Source organism: Poecilia reticulata, chromosome 7 (genome assembly GCF_904066995.2).
Source record: "Poecilia reticulata chromosome 7, P_reticulata-male-v2, whole genome shotgun sequence".
In the NCBI taxonomy this organism is placed as follows: domain Eukaryota; kingdom Metazoa; phylum Chordata; class Actinopteri; order Cyprinodontiformes; family Poeciliidae; genus Poecilia; species Poecilia reticulata.
The window spans coordinates 29851658-29869602 of record NC_088836.1 but is presented as its reverse complement, the minus strand read 5'-3'; the positions used below and the strand labels follow the sequence as shown (position 1 = coordinate 29869602).

Here is a 17945-nt window from a genome sequence, read left to right as displayed (position 1 = left end):
AACAAGCTAAACATTTTAATTCAAACTGACTATGTTTATCAGCCATTCAGTCACTAGATGGCAGCAGTGTTCAAATAAATCAAAAGGAATGCCGTCCAACCCAGTGGAAACCAGAAGAAGCTGACAAGTTACCAATGTTTACAGTTTGAAACGTTTTGCAGAGTTAAATCTAAAACTTCACATTTAAGTGAAACTTTTTCTCTGTTGAGAATAACACAGTCTGGATTAAATGTTACAAATTGAGTTAATAAATTGAACTTGGAAATTGTTTCAAGACGTAAAATCATAAAATGACCTCATTTTAGTAATCTGCCTTATTAATCAGGCCATAGAATGCTCATGCCAGTGGTTTGTATAGACAAATCATTAAATATTTAAATCTCAACTTAAAACCCACCTGTGTAGAGTTGTTTATGGCTAAATTAGGATTAGAATGTGGGTTTTGATGTCTTCGATGTTTTTAATGTTTTTATCTTTACTTTTTATCTATTTATTAATTTCTTTTATTCACAAAAATCCGTGTAGGACGGCGAAGTCCTAGCGCAAAAATTTGCGTGACAGGTGGACGGAGCCTGGTGCTGCAAGGTTAGGGACTTTGTCCTGTTAGGTGACGGGGCCTGGATAATACCTGTGTTAAAACGGACGGCGGAGTCCGGCAACAACAGGCGCTTAAATTCCGTAACAAAAGTATGTTTTTATCTTTTTTTTAATTTTTTTTTAATCTTTCTCTTTCTTACTGTTTATTCAATGTCACATGCTGTTTTTATTTTTTCTTTAATTATGTAAAGCACCTTGGAATGCTTTGCTGCTGAAATGTGCTATACAAATAAAATTTGATTGATTGATTTGAAATATCAGATTCTCTATAGCATTTAATTTCTGGGAGTAAAATGGTTGCAAAATAAACGTATGACAGAAAATAATTGAGAAAGACCGGTCCTAGTAGCTGGAGGAGCAGTATGCTTGAAGAGGCAGGTGGTAAGAGAGGCGGGGACTTTATTAAATAATAACTTTATTGGTAATTTATTGTCAGTTTCAATGCAGTTGTCCATTAGGACATTCAAAAATGTGCAACCTGCTCATAAAACCTCTGACAGGAACTGGTATTGTGATAATTTTTATTTAAGCTGATAATTGTGGTCACAGCTAAGCTTGAATTCAAGGAGGAAGTTAAGTTGTTTTTGTCGACTCCATCTTCATTTTGCAAGCAGAGCCGCAGAGGAGAAGGGCTGAATTGACTTGGATCCGGAAGACAAAATGAATACATCCAACTGCACTAAACCCGATAAGAAATTATTTGAACATACAATCCTGCCTGCACTCTACGTCTTGGTATTTGTTGTTGGATTGGTCCTGAATGTATGGGGAATGAAGTCTTTGCTGCACAACTGGAAGAAACTCTGGAGTATCAATATTCTTGTTCTTAACCTTGGACTAGCAGACATGTTGTATCTGCTGACTCACCCCTTTCTCATCGTGTACTACCTTAAAGAAAACAAATGGATCTTTGGAGACGGATTCTGCAAGGTAACAAGATTCTGCTTCAACCTGAATTTATACGGCAGCATCGGGTTCCTCACCTGTATAAGTGTGTACCGGTACCTGGCTGTTGTCCATCCAACGAGAGTGATGGGGAGATTAACTACGACTCACTCTGTGATCATCTCTGCAATTATTTGGATTCTGGTGAGTGCTCAAAGTCTTCCAGACATGTTCTATCCAAAAACGTATCCAAACGGATCCAAATGCTTTGACAGCACCTCTTATGAACATATTGAGAGTTACCTGGATTACACCATCGCATGGACATTCTTTGGATTCTGCATCCCTTTTGTCACTATTGTAGGCTGCTATGGACATGTGACTTTTGTTATCTGCCGCTCAAATATGATGAAAAAAGACCAGAAACAACAAATCTTAAAACTGATGGCTCTACTGATTCTTCTCTTCTTGCTTTGTTATGCACCCTACCATATTTTGAAGAACCTCAGCCTGTATTCCAGACTTCTGCGCAAGCAGGGAGCATGCCCCAAATGGGATTCTGGAGTCTTTATTGCCCGTCAAGCAAGCCGTGGTCTTGTGAGCCTGCACAATGCTCTTAACCCGCTGGTTTACCTGTGTCTATATGAGGAAATGGTTTCTCAGTTCAAGCAGCTGCTGCAGGGAGGTCACCAGGTTTTCAGTCGTCGTTTCAAGTCGAAATCCAGCTCTGTGCCTGTACCACAGACTGAGAAAGAAGCTGAAAGTGATTTATGACAGCAGGTAGCGTTTTGTCATGAGTAAAATTGTAACAAATAATGTGATGCTGTCGAGGTAACTTGAGATCATCCCATTTCCCCGTGCTAGACATTTTGGTTTAACGGTAACAATAGATGAAATTACCTGTAAAATTAATCATACAAAGTAACACCTAGACCTAACCGTAGAATCGAACTTCAGTAAGATCAATATGATTGTGCTTTTCTGTTTTGTTTCATGCAAATTTTACTTTAATTCTTTTTCTTTTTGTATTTAATCATAAAAATTCATAATAATAGGCAGAGAGAGAGAGAGAGAGTTCTATCAAGCCATAAAAAGGAACAACAGACTTCCTGAAAAATAGGAAGTACATTTACAGCCTGCAGAAAGTTTTAAAGAATGAATTCTAAACACTTTGAAGTGATTGAATAAGACCCAATACAAAATACTTGTATTGATGTTGTTTTGATGCTGAATTGGAAAATCTAAAGTTGTTATGGATGTGATTTTGACAATGAACTTGAAATGATGTAAAATATGTAACTTCAATCAAAGATCACTGATGTGTGTTGGAGGTAGATACTATGTAAAAGGTTAGGAAAAGGAGAATCAGTAATAATCATGTTTAATGTGTTTGTGAATCAGAAATGACCTGTAACCCCAGTAAAGTTGATCAGAGTTTAACACTGGTTGCTGACAAGTAGTGTCCAAGAGATGAGACAGTGCTGATCAGGAAGCAGATGAATGACCCAAAAGAGGAACTGAAACTGCTGAACAGAAGAAAAGTTTGTGTCATGATGTGGTTGAGGAGTGGACCCAAACTCAGCAGGCAGTAGACGTAGTATATTGTGGATATTTTAATGAAGAAAATTAATTAACAAAATCCAAAATCCAGTGGTACAAGGAAATCCAAAACAAAAGTAAACTGGAGACACGAGGGTAACAAGGGTAATGACAAGTAGAGTGACAAGCAAAGTGATGAGACGGACTGGTAAGTTGTGACTGAGATAGATACTGGGAGGTAGCAAATGGACCGATGGACCTTGCTAGATGAGCTAACTGATTGCAGGTGTGAGTAGTTGGAACAGGAGCTAGCTGAGGGGCGGGGAAATGGTGGCACAGGGAGACAAGTAGATATTCTGGGGAATACAAAAGGGAGGAAACACAAGGGAGCTGAAAGTACTTCTATTTCTAAAGACACACTAAGACTTAAGAAAACCTGATAAACTAGAAGAGAAAAAGACATGAGGGAAAACATAATCAAACCTAAACAGAAACAAGGCTCATCTAACAATAAGAACTCAAGAAAGTAGAGCTAGATTAACTAGAAGGACTAATCAAAGAAATAATCTAACTAGAATTGCTAAAGAAAGATGGGCATAAATTCAGACAAAAAGACTAACTAATTTAAAGTGATAGCATAAGAAAACTACAAACACTACGGTGGGAGCTAGAAGGACTTAACTGGAACCACTAAAGAAAGTTATGTAGGACTCAGACATGAAAGAATAACTGAACCTAGAGTGATGAAATAACTAAGAAATAAACATTACTAGAAACACTACCGGGGGACTGAAATAAGGAAAGCAATAACAAGACAATTCTAACCACAATAAATAACCTCAAATAATAAAACTAAAATGACTGAAGGGCTAACGTAAAGGGAACTAAAACATAACAAATAAGATAAAAAAGCAAAACCAAACCCAAAAACCCAAAGCCCTGACAGTTTGCAGGCTAAAGGATGGGCTGTGACCCTTGAGCAGGCCCGAGACAAGAATACTGACGTGACATGATGTCTTCAAACCTAAGGTGGATCTGAGGTCATCTATTCAAGCAGACAGCCAGTGGAAAAAGGCAGACTGTGACATGAGAGTGCCCTTTGAGCATTCTCAGGATGCTGAAAAGTCTGCCGCAAAAGGAGAGAAGGGTTTTTCTTTCTGTAAGGTCCTCTCTGACAACTAGATGGATCAACTATGCCTTGGGTCTATGTGGAAGAGATCCAGAAGCTGTTGGACTGCAGTGGAGACCTGTACGCGCCTGAGGAAATTCCCCCAAGTTCCAACCCCAGCAGCTTTGATTCAGGACTCTTCCAGCATCCGGGCCTGCAGGCCTCAACTCCCCTGTGACTGCGTCCCCCTCGCTCTACCAGGACTGATCCTATGCCAACGGACCGAGCTGAAGTTTGTGGTTCCTGTTCTACGTCTCACAAATTGTTCTTCAGCCCATAATTAAATGAGCATATGAAGACAGTCACGTAGTGGACATTCTTTCTGTGTGTCACCTTGGAGTCCTCTGATAGGTGTAGTTAATCGTGGTGTTCGAATAAATAAATCGACAAGGTGTAACTACCGGTGGCTTAGCAAACAAATGGAAGATGAAAATATCTCCTCTGCAACTTGTAACTCGACGCAAAAATCCTGACCTGGGCAAACTTTAAGAGCATGTTGTGAAAAAGAGGAGAATGTCCGCTAGTGGGTGTGATCTGTGGGAGTTAACTTAACTCGGTTACCTAGTAAGTTAACAAACAGAAGGAAGCGAGGAGGCACATTCCGGAAGAAGGACGGACCCAGGCAAATCTCCTCCCTTAAATCCAGCTGAAATGTTCTGCGTGAGGTCGGCCATCGGCTGCAGCTGGATGGAGCACGAAATCTAATCCTGACATAGTGCTGAGAACGACAATGTCAAAGCGGTGAAATCCAGTTCAATATGCAATCTCTTTTTAACCCATTGTCAAAAGTGTAGCGTTTTTGAAATGACTCACTGTAGCTCAGAGAATAGAATACTTTTGCTGGTTTATAATTCATTGGAAGGCTTTTCGAAAAAAATGACTGCAGTTTTACTGACGAAGTGTAGTTTTGTTTTTGTATGAACAGAAATGCACCGCACACTTCCTGTTTTGTAAAGTTCATGATGAATTTTTCCAGGGAACTATGGTGGTTAGTTTATGTGTAAGATAAGAAAATAATTATATTAAGTATGTCTTTTGTGAACCACACTGTTAAAAAGCAACCTAAGCTCCGCATACAAGATTAGATTTGCATAGACTGTGCTGAATGTCATAGAAATTTTAATTAAAGTCTAAATAAGATATAAAAAAAATTCCCTATTTTCTAAAACAATATATTGCTTGATTTTATGTGGTTTTGTCATAAACATTACATCACATATGGATTTCTTTTTTTATCTGGAATTTATTTTTTTGTATTTATTTGCACAAAAATTTACATCTACTAAAATTGCATGTACAACAACAAAACTCTCATTTTAATGTTTATTTTTAACAGATTTAACCCTTATATTGGTAATATCACTGCATTGAAGGAAAAGATTGTAAACAATGTACCAACTGTTAGGCATGGTGGTGGTAGCATCATACTGAGGTTATTGTTGCTGCTGATACATTGGACCCTCAGAATTAAAGGAAATCTACAACAAATTCAAATGTTTGTAGTTAATAAAAAAAAAGTTTTACTGTGCATAACCAGTCCAACATGAAAAGGCTTCAAATTAATCTTTGACTATTTATGTTTCTCAATATGACTATGGGTAAATTTCTGGTCTTTGTCCTATTTTATTTATTTTTAAAATAAAAATATAAGGATGAACAAGCTTTCATTTTCAGAAAGTTTGAGTTAATAGTGTTTTTGAAGCTGCAACAAGAAAGTCTGCATGTTTCCATCTTGGGCATGAATGCCACATTATTTTGGCCCTTTTATTGTTTGTTTAAACCATTTCTTTATCTGGGTGGACTTGTAAGTTTTAAGAACAATATATGAATGTTTTAGTTGGATTTTAACCTACAGATGAGCTAATGAGTCAGTTGCAGTAAAACCCAAGAAATGAAATTATCACCATGCTTAAACAGCAATGCACAGAACAAAGAAAGAAAGAAACAAAGAACAATACATGTATTGTTCTTTGGTTTGAATACCACATCTCGACGCCTCAAAACAGTTTTCATGTCGTCGTGTCCAAAAAGTTTACAATTTAAAAAAAAGGCATGTCAATGGAGGAGATGCTAATGTTAAGGGACAGTCGTGATCACTCAGCAGTGACGGTAAATGGCCGGAACTTGTATCTTTCTAAAAAGTTGCTTGTAACTTCGTAGACATAACCCCCACACAATACAAACAAAACTAGAGATGACACAAAAATACTGTGTAAGATTTTGTGTATTTGCAGTACAAGGACAAATCGGCTGAGTGAAAGGAAGCTTTTACAAGCTGGTTATCAGAAGATCTATGTTTTTGCTCAGGAAGGACTATGATTGCATTTAAAGACACACAGGAAACAGAAAAAATGTCTAAAAAGTTGTGTTTTAAAGCTGAGAAGTTATTTAAGATGTATACAAAATGATCTGTCACCAATGTGTGCACGGCTTCAATGTTTTAATAAACACAAAATATTTCAATAGATAGATGAAGAGTTCTCAACCCTTTTCATCCCAGAGCTCCCTTATACAAAATTGAGATCCTTTACAGCCACATCAAATAAGATATAGGCTACTTGTACTAAATATTATTTTATTAATAATATTATCACTATTGCCATTTTTTGTTGCTTCTTATGATAACAGAATTATTAGTTCCCAGTCCAACACACAAAAAAGCCTGGAATTATGTTTACAGGTGTATATGAATGAAATAATTCATTTACCATTTAACCAACATTCAACTTAAATAGGAAGGCAACAACTAATCTGAACAAGCTAAACATTTTAATTCAATGTTTATCAGCCATTCAGTCACTAGATGGCAGCAGTGTTCAAATAAATCAAAAGGAATGCCGTCCAACCCAGTGGAAACCAGAAGAAGCTGACAAGTTACCAATGTTTACAGTTTCATTTTATTTTATTTTATTTTATTTTATTATTATTATTTTTTTTTTAGCAGATTTTACTTGGTAATTTCACCGTGTCAAAGACCAAGAAAGCTGCAATGTCAGTTAAGCTTGGAAATCTAAGAACACTGTGAAGCATGGTGGTGGTAGCATATTACTTTTTTGCTGCTGGTATATTGAAGGAAAACCACAACAAATTCAAGCTTTTTTGTTTCTTTGTTTTTATGTTCTAAAATGTTGGTTTTAAGCAATCTAAGTTTTACTATGCATAATCAGCACAACATGAAAAGGTTTCAAATTATTCCTTAATTTTTATATTCATGAAAATAGTTGCATGTACATCTTTGGTCCTTGACCTATTTTATTCATATATAAAATAATAAGATAAAACTTAACAAAACTTAACTTTCATGATCAGAAAGTTTGAGCTTAAAGCTGTTTAACACCAATGTTTAGAAAATGATACATGTGTCATTAAAAAAAAACAAACATCCTGCTCTTGAGTCTGGAACAAGAAAGAAACAGCTGCATTGTTAGAGGTTTGCATGTTCTCATCTCGGGTATGAATATTGCATTAATTTAGGCCTTTTATTGTTTATTTAAACTGTTCCTATTTTCAGGGTGGACTGATAAGTTTCAAAACTTATCAGAAGAGTTTGTAGAGTTTGTGGATTTTCTCTAATCTACCGATGATCTAATGTGACACTGGCAGTAAATACGACCCTAAAATAACACTACATAGCAAAAACACAAAATATCACCAAGTATTTTAGTCTAGTTTCTTGTGGAAACATCTTAGTACTCTTGAAATTCACTTTAAGCAAGTCATTTTTTTCATAAGTAAAAACTAAATATGCCAGTGGAACTAGTAGTAATGATCAATATTCAAGAATTATTGACCTAAAACCAGCTCATGTACCTTGCTGAAGAGTTACTTGTAAATTAAGACAAAACTAGAAAATTAACAAAAAATACTGAGTAAGACTTTGTGTGTTTGCGCATCAAGGACAAAATGACTGAGACACACAGGGCGACCATTGCGGTCTTCACAGAATAAACTTGCTTTGTGAGCCATGGCTGTGGCTGTAACAGGCTGGTTATCAGAGGATCTATGGTTTTGCTCAGACAGGACTGTCTGTGCAGGCCTGTCCTGCTCAGACAGGAAGAATAGTCCTGTCTGAGCATAGTCCTGCTCAGGCAGGACTATGCTTCCTGTCTGAGGAGGACTATGCTCAGACAGGAAGCATAGTCCTGCTCAGACAGGACTATGCTTCCTGTCTGAGCAGGACTATGCTCAGACAGGAATTACACAGGAAACACAGAAACTGTGCAAAAGGCATTTTATTTTAAAGCTAAGAAGTTATTCACAATTAATGCAAAATACTACATATTTTATATTGTCAAATTTTAATCTCAGACCACTCAGGTTTTCTGGTTCAAGCCCAACCTTCATTTTCCAGAAAACTGCACTTGTACTGTTCTTAAAAGACTAAAAACACACTTCTTCAGATTGACTTTGATTAATAATAACTGAAACACTGATTTATTCTAGTGTTCATTCCAATATTTGATGTTGATTCTTGATTTTGATGATGGCATTTGAGATGGTGAAGGAAAAGCTAAAGGCCTTATTATGAGTGGTGCATGAGAAAACAATCTGGCATCTGCCTCAGGGGATCTGCTCTTCTCGGTAATCCTCCCTGATTGGGGTTGATAAAGTTCAGTTAGAATCACGCACACCTGCTGAACGTGCCCTGCAGAGAAAGTTAAGAGATGCACCTTTACTTACTCACACACACAACCTTGTACTTCTGTACATACTGAGGTCTTTTTATTAACCTCCATTCATTTTGGTAACTGGATTTATTCATAACCTAGGTATTTCTCCTATTCTCCTAATTCGAACTATTACTTGTCTATTGCTAGCCTTAATTCACACATTACCTCTAAATCTAACTACACAGCAAATTCAAAAGTGTTAGATTTCCAGTGTAAGTGTTGTATGTTAAAATATAGTGTTAATTAAACAACATGAGTGTTAGTTTCCCTAAAGAGTTCCAAAGAGTTAAATAAAAAGCAATCTAGTTCAGTGTTGATTTCTAAATTTACACCAACAGTAACTCAGTCTGATGTTGATTTAGAAATCAACATCAGACAGTCCCTCCCAAAATTGTTACATATTTGTGACATCACATCAGGGAAGGAGCTACAGGCAGCAGGGTACTGGCCTGGACCTACAGGGGGCCCAGATGGGAGGCAGAACATGCCTTTAAGGATCCAACTTTTTTTTATCACATCTGACGAGAACTGTAAACGGAGAGCCCTCTCCTGTTGAAAACGGTGTATGATACCCTAGTAGGTTAGATAGTAGCTTGGCTCGGCTTGGCTCTATTTCGGAGTGACCACGTTTCCACCAGCCCTTCTTGGCTCTGTAGCAGAAGAAGGGCAGGTGATCCCCTTCCCCCCGCCCCTGGTGACAGAACTTTACCCTTACCCCAAAATCTGGTGCCCACAATGTAGTATGTGTTAGGAAAATGATCCTTACAATGTATCAAATACAAGTCCACACACACATTTGTCCACACAGCTATGTGGAAAGGACATAAGCTTTTAGAGACAGTCAGTGGACTGTCCACTTTGCACTGACATGTAAAGCACTTTGAATTGTCCTCTTGGCTAAATGAGCTATACAAACTAGACTTGCCTTGAATATTGTTACGGCCCTGGGCCTTGTAGGCTGGGCTGCAAGTGTCTTGTTGTCCGTCTTTGTGCTCCTCCCCTTTGCAGGTGTCTCCGATCAATTGATTGGGAGCACAGAGTACTTTAACCTGGCTGTCTCCGTTTTCTGCGTCGCTTGTCGCCTCATCGTCCACTCTGCCACTGTGATGTTTGGTGGCCAGGCCTCAGCTCCCCTCCTGTTGCACTTTTGAATTTGTCTTTGTTTTGGCACTGCAACACTTCCATATGCACTCATACAACACATCCAAGCATTTTCATTACACCACTGATACTGATATCCACAGTCCATTGTTGTTTTAGTTAATAAAATATGTTAAATTCATATGCACTTTAACCGCGGCATGGTCTATTGTTTTTGTTACGAACCTGAGCCAGTCGTAACAAATATTTTAGTGAAATCTCTACAAAAACCTCAGTTTCTTTTGAAGAGAGAACCATAATTGATGATGCTGTCATTCACATATCACAGTGTTGTTTCCACTGGTGAATATCCGTGTTGAATTTGATTTGTGCCAAACATAATGACGGAATTGTGGCCTAAAGTTCACTTTAACAGTGGATAACACATTGCATAACTATGTTTTGCAAGATCTTAGGCATGTATGGACCTGTTCTTTGAAAGAAAAGGATTCAGTCTCTCAACCTTCCCTAACAGAAGTCTTAAAGTACATTGTGCACACAGATGGCAGCTTATTTTGATTAATAAGAAATGAGGAGTCATGTGCAAATACATGACTTAAAAATTCCATCTTGAATTTTTAAGCTGGAATTATGAATTCTAAATGTTGCTGCAGTTTTTCCTCAGATTTAGACCTCAGAAACTTTTCAAGAATATGAAAACTTCGTCATTCATTGGTTTGTGCCTGTTTTTCTTCCTTTTATGTACTTGTGGTTATGTAGAAGCAGCATGATCTGCTCAGTAACCCACACTAAGCCATATTTCTCTTTCTGGGTAAGGAGATATATTGCCCCCATGGTATAAAGAAGTCTTGAAAGCCCGTCATCTTGAAAGTCTTGTGAGCCTGAACTGTGCTCTTAACCCGCTTTTTTACATGGGTGCTCAGTTCAGGCAGCTGCAGCAGCAATGTGGACAGATGTTCAGTTTTTGTTTCAAGCTGAAATCCAGCTCTGAAATAGTACCACACACTGAGGAAGAAGCTGAAAGTGATTTACGACATGTTTTTAGTTTTTTTATTGATTGTGTCATGAGTGAAATTTTTGTTCCGTTTTGTATGCTTTCTATTTGTCTAACTTGTTGACTCTTTCTGCCATCATGCAAAAAATGTTAATAGTTACATAAAAAAATTAAGTGAAACCAGTCTCACTATCACTGCTGTACTTAAATAGTAGTATGAGAAGGAAGATAGTGTTTTTAACTCTTCATTGAATTCATTTTTGTTGTTTTTGTTCCTATGCATACATGGTCAAAATTATAGATCTTTTAAAAAGTATTTATCTTCTTGCATATTTTTGTCCTTTCTTTTTTGTCACAAATTGTAATAATCAAACATAATAATAAAATGTAGTAAAATACAAATATAATCTGAGTAAAGACAAAATGCAATTTTCAAATTATGTTTTTATTAAAATGGTGTCAAAAAGTTATTCCCTTCCAAACCCAACAACTGGTTTGGTCTTTTTTTCCTGGGTTTCAGCTACTGCTATAATGATGTTGGATTTTTATTTTTGTCTTTTAATCGTGGTGTTTAATTTATGGATCATTCTTCTCTTCAATTTTTTGATATGGCTTCACAATGTGAGGTTTAACAAGTTTTATGTATTACAACTTAAGTTTTTGTTAAAAGAGGTTTTAAAGTACATTGTGTGACACTGATTTAATAAGAAATCGGATGTCAGGACTGCACACAAACACATTATTAAACTCTTCACTTTTACTTGGACTTTTAAGCTGGAAATTTTAATGCATGAAGTTGATAAGAAATTCTGATTTCCTAAGATATCTGAAAACAACTTATTATTTAATGATTTGTGTCAGTCTTTCTTTTATGTGCTGTCTGTTATCTGGGAGCAGCATGATACGTTACATTTTTGGGCTGGAAGCCAAATTTAGTTGTGAAACCAAACCTACTTTCCAGGAATCAAAGTTAACGCCCTTTTAGGCTTGGGGCATTTTCTGTACTATTATGTTGCTTTCATCTGAAAGGCTGTTGGGCGTGACCGCCGCTTGACTGATGTTCAAGGAGGAACCCATCTAGGTTGTTTTCTCACTTGCTATCTTTATTTTTTGAGCCGAGCCTCAGACGAGAAGGACAGATAGGATTTGTTTCTGGAAGGCAAAATGACTACAAACAACTGCACGAAACTGGATGAGGAATTACTCACCAATAACAATGGCCTCCCTATTTTTTACATCTTTACATTTGTTGTTGGATTTATCCTGAATGCTTGTGGAATGTTGTGCTTGGCGAATAACTGGAAGAAACTTCGGATTATTAACGTCTTTTTTCTGAACCTAGGATTAACTAACCTGTTGTTTTTGCTCACTCGGCCCTTTATGATTGTGTACTACTTTAAAACGGCCACATGGACCTTTGGAGAACCTTTCTGCAAGGTAACAAGATTCTGCTTTAGACTGAATTTATACGGCAGCATCGGATTCATCACATGTATCAGTGTGTATCGGTACCTGGCCATCGTTCATCCAATCAAAGTGATGGGGAAATTAACTGTGATTCAAGTGGTCATCTCTGTCGTGGTGTGGATTCTGGCGAGTGTTGGAAGTCTTCCGGACGTAATCTACCCCAAACAATCAGGGAACAATGAAACATGTCTTCCTGCCACTGATGAAAAACACATTGAGGGATATTTTAACTACAACCTCATCTGGACATTCTTTGGATTCTGCATCCCTTTCATCATCATTGCGGGCTGCTATGGACATGTGGCTCTTGTCATCAGCCGCTCAAAACTGATGAATAAGAACCAGAAACGAAAAATTCTAAGACCGTTGGTTATTTTGATTCTTCTCTTCTCACTTTGTTACACTCCCTACCTTGTTTTGAAGAACCTCAGCGTGTATGCCAAATATGTGGGTTTTAAGAAGCCACCTTGCCCCGCATGGTATGATGAAGTCTTTACTGTACGTCATGTAAGTCGTGGTCTTGTGAGCCTGAACTGTGCTCTTAATCCTCTGATTTACATGTATTTTAATGAGGACATGAGTGCTCAGTTCAGCCAGCTGCAGCAGCGATGTTGGCAGATGTTCAGTTGCTGTTCCAAGCTGAAATCCAGGTCTGAACCAGTACCACACACCGAGGATGAAGTTGAAAATGCTTTATGACATGTCTTTTTTTCCCTTTTTTTTTTACTGACCATGTCACGAGTGACATTTTTGCTCACTACGCTTTGTATTCATCTAATTTGTTACCTCCTTCTGCTAGATGCTAAAGAATTAATAGTTACATAAGAAATTAAGCAAAACCAGTTTCACTATCACTGCTATACTGCAATAACAATATGAGAAGGATGAAAGTCTTTTTAACACATTTCATTGAATTCATTGTTATATTTTTGTTCCTATCCACGCATGGTCAAAATTATAGAATTTTGAAAAGTATTTATCTTCTCGCATATTTCTTCCGTTCCTTCTTTTTTGTCACAGTCAAATTGTGATCATCAAACTCATAATAAAATGCAATAAAAGTCAACTTTTAATTGTGGCAGCAATTTGAAGTGTTATATCTCTGATATATCTGTTCTATTTTAATAATCTATTATTAAAATTAAAATTTTAATAATCTGTTCTATTAATCAGGCCATAGAACGCTTATGCCAGTGGTTTGTATAGAAAATTTTTTAAAATATAGCATTTAATTTTGGGGAGTAGAATGGTTGTGATAAAACCTATCCGTAAGGGAGGCATGATAGAAAATAATTTAGAAAGACAGGTCCTAGTGGCGACCTGTCCAGGGTGTACCCCGCCTCTCGCCCGGAACGTTAGCTGGAGATGGGCACCAGCAACCCTCCCGACCCCACTGAGGGACAAGGGTGAAAGAAAATGGATGGATGGATGGATGGAGGTCCTAGTGGCTGGAGGAGTATGCTTCAGCCATGGATGCTTGGACAGGCAGACAGTAAGAGGCGGGGACTTTCTTAAATAATACATTTATTGGTCACCTATGCTCATCATATGTTTCAGTCTTATTGTCAGTAGGGATGCTCCGATCCGGTTTTTTGCTGCAGATTCCAACACCGATCATCCATGAGGCCGATCATGGATGGTCTCATGGATGATCATCCTGCCGATCGCCTTGAATGGCTGTTAATTTTTTGATTTAGGTATAAATAATATGCTGTCTGGCAAAATGGAAAAACTATCTGGGAGTAAATTCACCTAATTTATACATAATAGAAATATTTTATTACATACCTGAAATCTTTTTTTTAAGTTACATACTGCAGCTTTAAGCAGATGTTGAGGTTGAGTGGTCTGTGAAATATGACCACTCATATTTCACAGAGTGGTGAAATATGAGTGGTGAAATACTGCTGTTGGAGAGCAGTCCAACCGCGAGAGCTTTTGGACTGCTCTCGCAACAGCGAGAGCAGATCCCAGCATCTTGCACCAACAGTGTTTCACTTTCAAAATTGTGCAACCTGCTAATAAAACCTCTTACAGGCAAGGGTCTTGTGGTAATTTTTATTTAAGCTGATAATTGTGGTCACAGCTAAGCTTGAGCTCAAAGAGGAAGTTATTTAGCTTGTGTTTGTCTACTCCATCTTCATTTTGTAAGCAGAGCTTCAGAGGGGAAGAGCTGATCTGACTTGTCTGGAAGACAGAATGACTACATCCAACTGCACTCCACCCCATGAGAAATTATTTTGACATACAATCCTGAAGGCTCTCTTCATCTTGGTGTTTGTTGTTGGATTGGTCCTGAATGTATGGGAATGAAGTCTTTGAGGCACAACTGGAAGAAATTATCTGGCTGGAACATCCTTGTTCTTAATCTTGGACTAGCAGATATGTTGTATCTGCTGACTCATCCCTTTCTCATCGTGTACTACCTTAAAGAGAGTAAATGGATCTTTGGAGAACCTTTCTGCTTCGTAACAAGATTCTGTTTTAAACTGAATTTGTACAGCAGCATTGGATTCCTGACCTGTATAAGTGTGTACCGGCACCTGTCCATCGTTCATACAATGAGAGTGTTGGGGAGATTAACTACGACTCGCTCTGTGGTCATGTCTGTCCTGGTGTGGATTCTAGTAAGTGCTCAAAGTTTACCAGACATGTTGTTCCATAAATATTTAGTGAGCAAGACAGAAAAATGTCTTGATACAACTAATCTGAAAAATGCTGATAATTACCTGATCTACAACCTCTGCTTGACATTCTTTGGATTCTGCACCCCCTTTTGCCATCATTGTTGGCTGCTATGGACACGTGACTCTTGTTATCTGCCGCTCAAATATGATCGTAAAGAACCAGAAACAGCAAATCTTCAAACTGTTGACTTTATTGATTCTTCTGTTTTCTCTTTGTTATACACCATGCCATGTTTTCAAGAACCTCAGCCTGTATTCCAGAGTTTTACAGGAACAAAACAAATCGTGGTCTTGTGGGCCTGAACAGTGCTCTTAATCCACTGGCTTACTTGCATGTAAATGAAGACATGGGTGTTCAGTTCAGGCAGCTGCTGCAGAGATGTCACCAGATGTTCTGTCGATGGTCCAAACCAGAATCCAGCTCTGTGCCGGTACCACAGACTGAGCAAGAAACTAAGTGCTTTTTGAAAGCAAGTAGTTTTTGTTAAACCAACCATTTCATGAGTGAACTTGATGTTCAGCTCTGTATGCTTTGTATTATTTTTAGCAGTTTTTTGTTTTGTTGCCAGATGCTAGAAAATTCAATAGCAGATAATATAATGTGAGGTGAGCATGTTGAAATCCAGCTCAACATATAGTCTCTTTTTAGCCCATTTGCTTTAATTTGTTTGAGTTTTTTGTTCTCATTCTCACAGGATTAAAATTATACAGTTTTTGAAAAAGTGTTGGTCCTCTTGCATGTTTCTTTTTTCTGTTTTTCTGACACTCAAATATTTGTCATCAGTCACTTTCTAATATAAGACAAATATATCCTGAGTAATTACAAAATGCAATTTTCTTATTATGGTTTTATTTATTAATACTAAAAAAGTAATAAAACCTGATTTCTGCCTAAACCCAATAACTGGTCGGAAACTACTCCAATCTAATGTTTCAGCTGAATATCTGGCTGGAAACGAGTCTTTTACGTTGCTGTGTAGGAATTTTGCCGTTCCTATTTTCAGGTTTGTTTTGATTTGGCTGAACTGTTGGGGCTTAAGTCCGATTTTAGTGTAGAATTTAACAAGGCTTTGCCATTTTTGTTTAAGTCTGTGTACTTCAGTAATGTTTTACCTAAAACCGCCTCATTGTTCTCCTCCTTCATTCAAACGGTGACTAGGCAGTTGAATTTTCCCAATGGTTGTAGCGGGACAGCTTGGTACAACTTCAGGTGTATAACAGAGATGCTGCCCCGCCCGAAGGCGAGTCAGTTGTTGAAATAACGGGCCGAACGTGGCGACAGGAAGCATTGATTGTAGTGTTACTCAGCTACTCTTTATCTTGATTCTATTTTTTCTCTGTCTAAATTTTAAATCTACCATAATTAAATCTTCATTTTATTATTATTTTTTTAGCAGATTTGACTATTGGTAATTTCACCGTGTCAAAGACCAAGAAAGCTGCAATGTCAGTTAAGCCTGGAAATCTAAGAACACTGTGAAGCATGGTGGTGGTAGCATATTACTTTTTTGCTGCTGGTATATTGGAGGAAATCCTCCACAAATTCAAGTTTTTTTTTTTTTTTTATGTTCTAAAATGTTGGTTTTAAACAATCTTTAAGTTTTACTATGCATAATGAGCCCAACATGAAAAGGTTTTAAATTATTCCTTAATTTTTATATTCATGAAAAAAGTTGCATGTACATTTCTGGTCCTTGACCTATTTTATTCATATATAAAATAATAAGATAAAACTTAACAAAACTTAACTTTCTTGGTCAGAAAGTTTGAGCTTAAAGCTGTTTAACACCAATGTTTAGAAAATGATACATGTGTCATTTAAAAAAACTAACATCCTGCTCTTGAGTCTGGAACAAGAAAGAAACAGCTGCATTGTTAGAGGTTTGCATGCTCTCATCTCGGGTATGAATATTGCATTAATTTAGGCCTTTTATTGTTTATTTAAACTGTTCCTATTTTCAGGGTGGACTGATAAGTTCCAAAACTTATCAGAAGAGTTTGTAGAGTTTGTGAATTTTCTCTAATCTACCGATGATCTAATGTGCCACTGGCAGTAAATACGACCCTAAAATAACACTACATAGCAAAAACACAAAATATCACCAAGTATTTTAGTCTAGTTTCTTGTGGAAACATCTTAGTACTCTTGAAATTCACTTTAAGCAAGACATTTTTTCCATAAGTAAAAACTAAATATGCCAGTGGAACTAGTAGTTATGATCAATATTAAAGAATTATTGACCTAAAACCAGCTCATGTACCTTTCTGAAGAGTTACTTGTAAATTGAGTCAAAACTAGACAATTGACAAAAATACTGGGTAAGACTTTGTGTTTGTGTCACACTTTGTGTCACACAGGGCGACCATTGCGGTCTTCACAGAATAAACTTGCTTTGTGAGCCATGGCTGTGGCTGTAACAGGCTGGTTATCAGAAGATCTATGGTTTTGCTCAGACAGGACTATGATTGCATTTAAAGTTGCATATGAAACATCAAAACTGTGCAATAGGCATTTAAAGTTGAAAAGTTATTCACAATATCTTAAAAATGTTCTGCCACCAATGTATGCACTGGTTTAATATTTTAATAAACTTAAAAACCAGGTCCTTTACCACACCATCCAATAAGATACAGTCTACTTGCACTAAATACTTTATTAATAATATTATCACTATTGCCGTTGTTGTTGCTTTTATGATCACTGAATTGTTAGTTTCCAGGACACAGAAAAGCCTGGAATTATTTTTATAGGTGTATTATGACTGAAATATTCTTTGAGTTGTCAAAATGATTGGAAAAACACTATATAAGTCCAGTGCATTCCCCATTTTACAGTT

At 37.2% G+C, this 17945-nt stretch overlaps 3 protein-coding genes and 1 pseudogene across 3 annotated transcripts in view; all 4 read left to right on the top strand.

Moving 5' to 3' along the window:
- Positions 1-17945, top strand: part of pfkfb1 (6-phosphofructo-2-kinase/fructose-2,6-biphosphatase 1) — an 88770-nt gene that overhangs the window by 7333 nt on the left and 63492 nt on the right. The window lies entirely within an intron of this gene.
- On the top strand, positions 940-2922 carry LOC103467864 (P2Y purinoceptor 1-like). Its single transcript, XM_008414586.3, has one exon. The coding sequence runs from the start codon at positions 1258-1260 to the stop codon at positions 2254-2256; it is 999 nt and encodes a 332-aa protein (XP_008412808.2). The 5' UTR covers positions 940-1257; the 3' UTR covers positions 2257-2922.
- On the top strand, positions 12033-13396 carry LOC103467866 (P2Y purinoceptor 1-like). The gene has a single exon (XM_008414590.3). The coding sequence runs from the start codon at positions 12119-12121 to the stop codon at positions 13118-13120; it is 1002 nt and encodes a 333-aa protein (XP_008412812.1). The 5' UTR covers positions 12033-12118; the 3' UTR covers positions 13121-13396.
- On the top strand, positions 14669-15830 carry LOC145552123 (P2Y purinoceptor 1-like; annotated as a pseudogene).

What these genes read in the sequence shown, in the direction of transcription:
- LOC103467864 (XM_008414586.3), top strand. Translation starts at nt 1,258, where the DNA reads ATGAATACATCCAACTGCACTAAACCCGATAAGAAATTATTTGAACAT.
- LOC103467866 (XM_008414590.3), top strand. Translation starts at nt 12,119, where the DNA reads ATGACTACAAACAACTGCACGAAACTGGATGAGGAATTACTCACCAAT.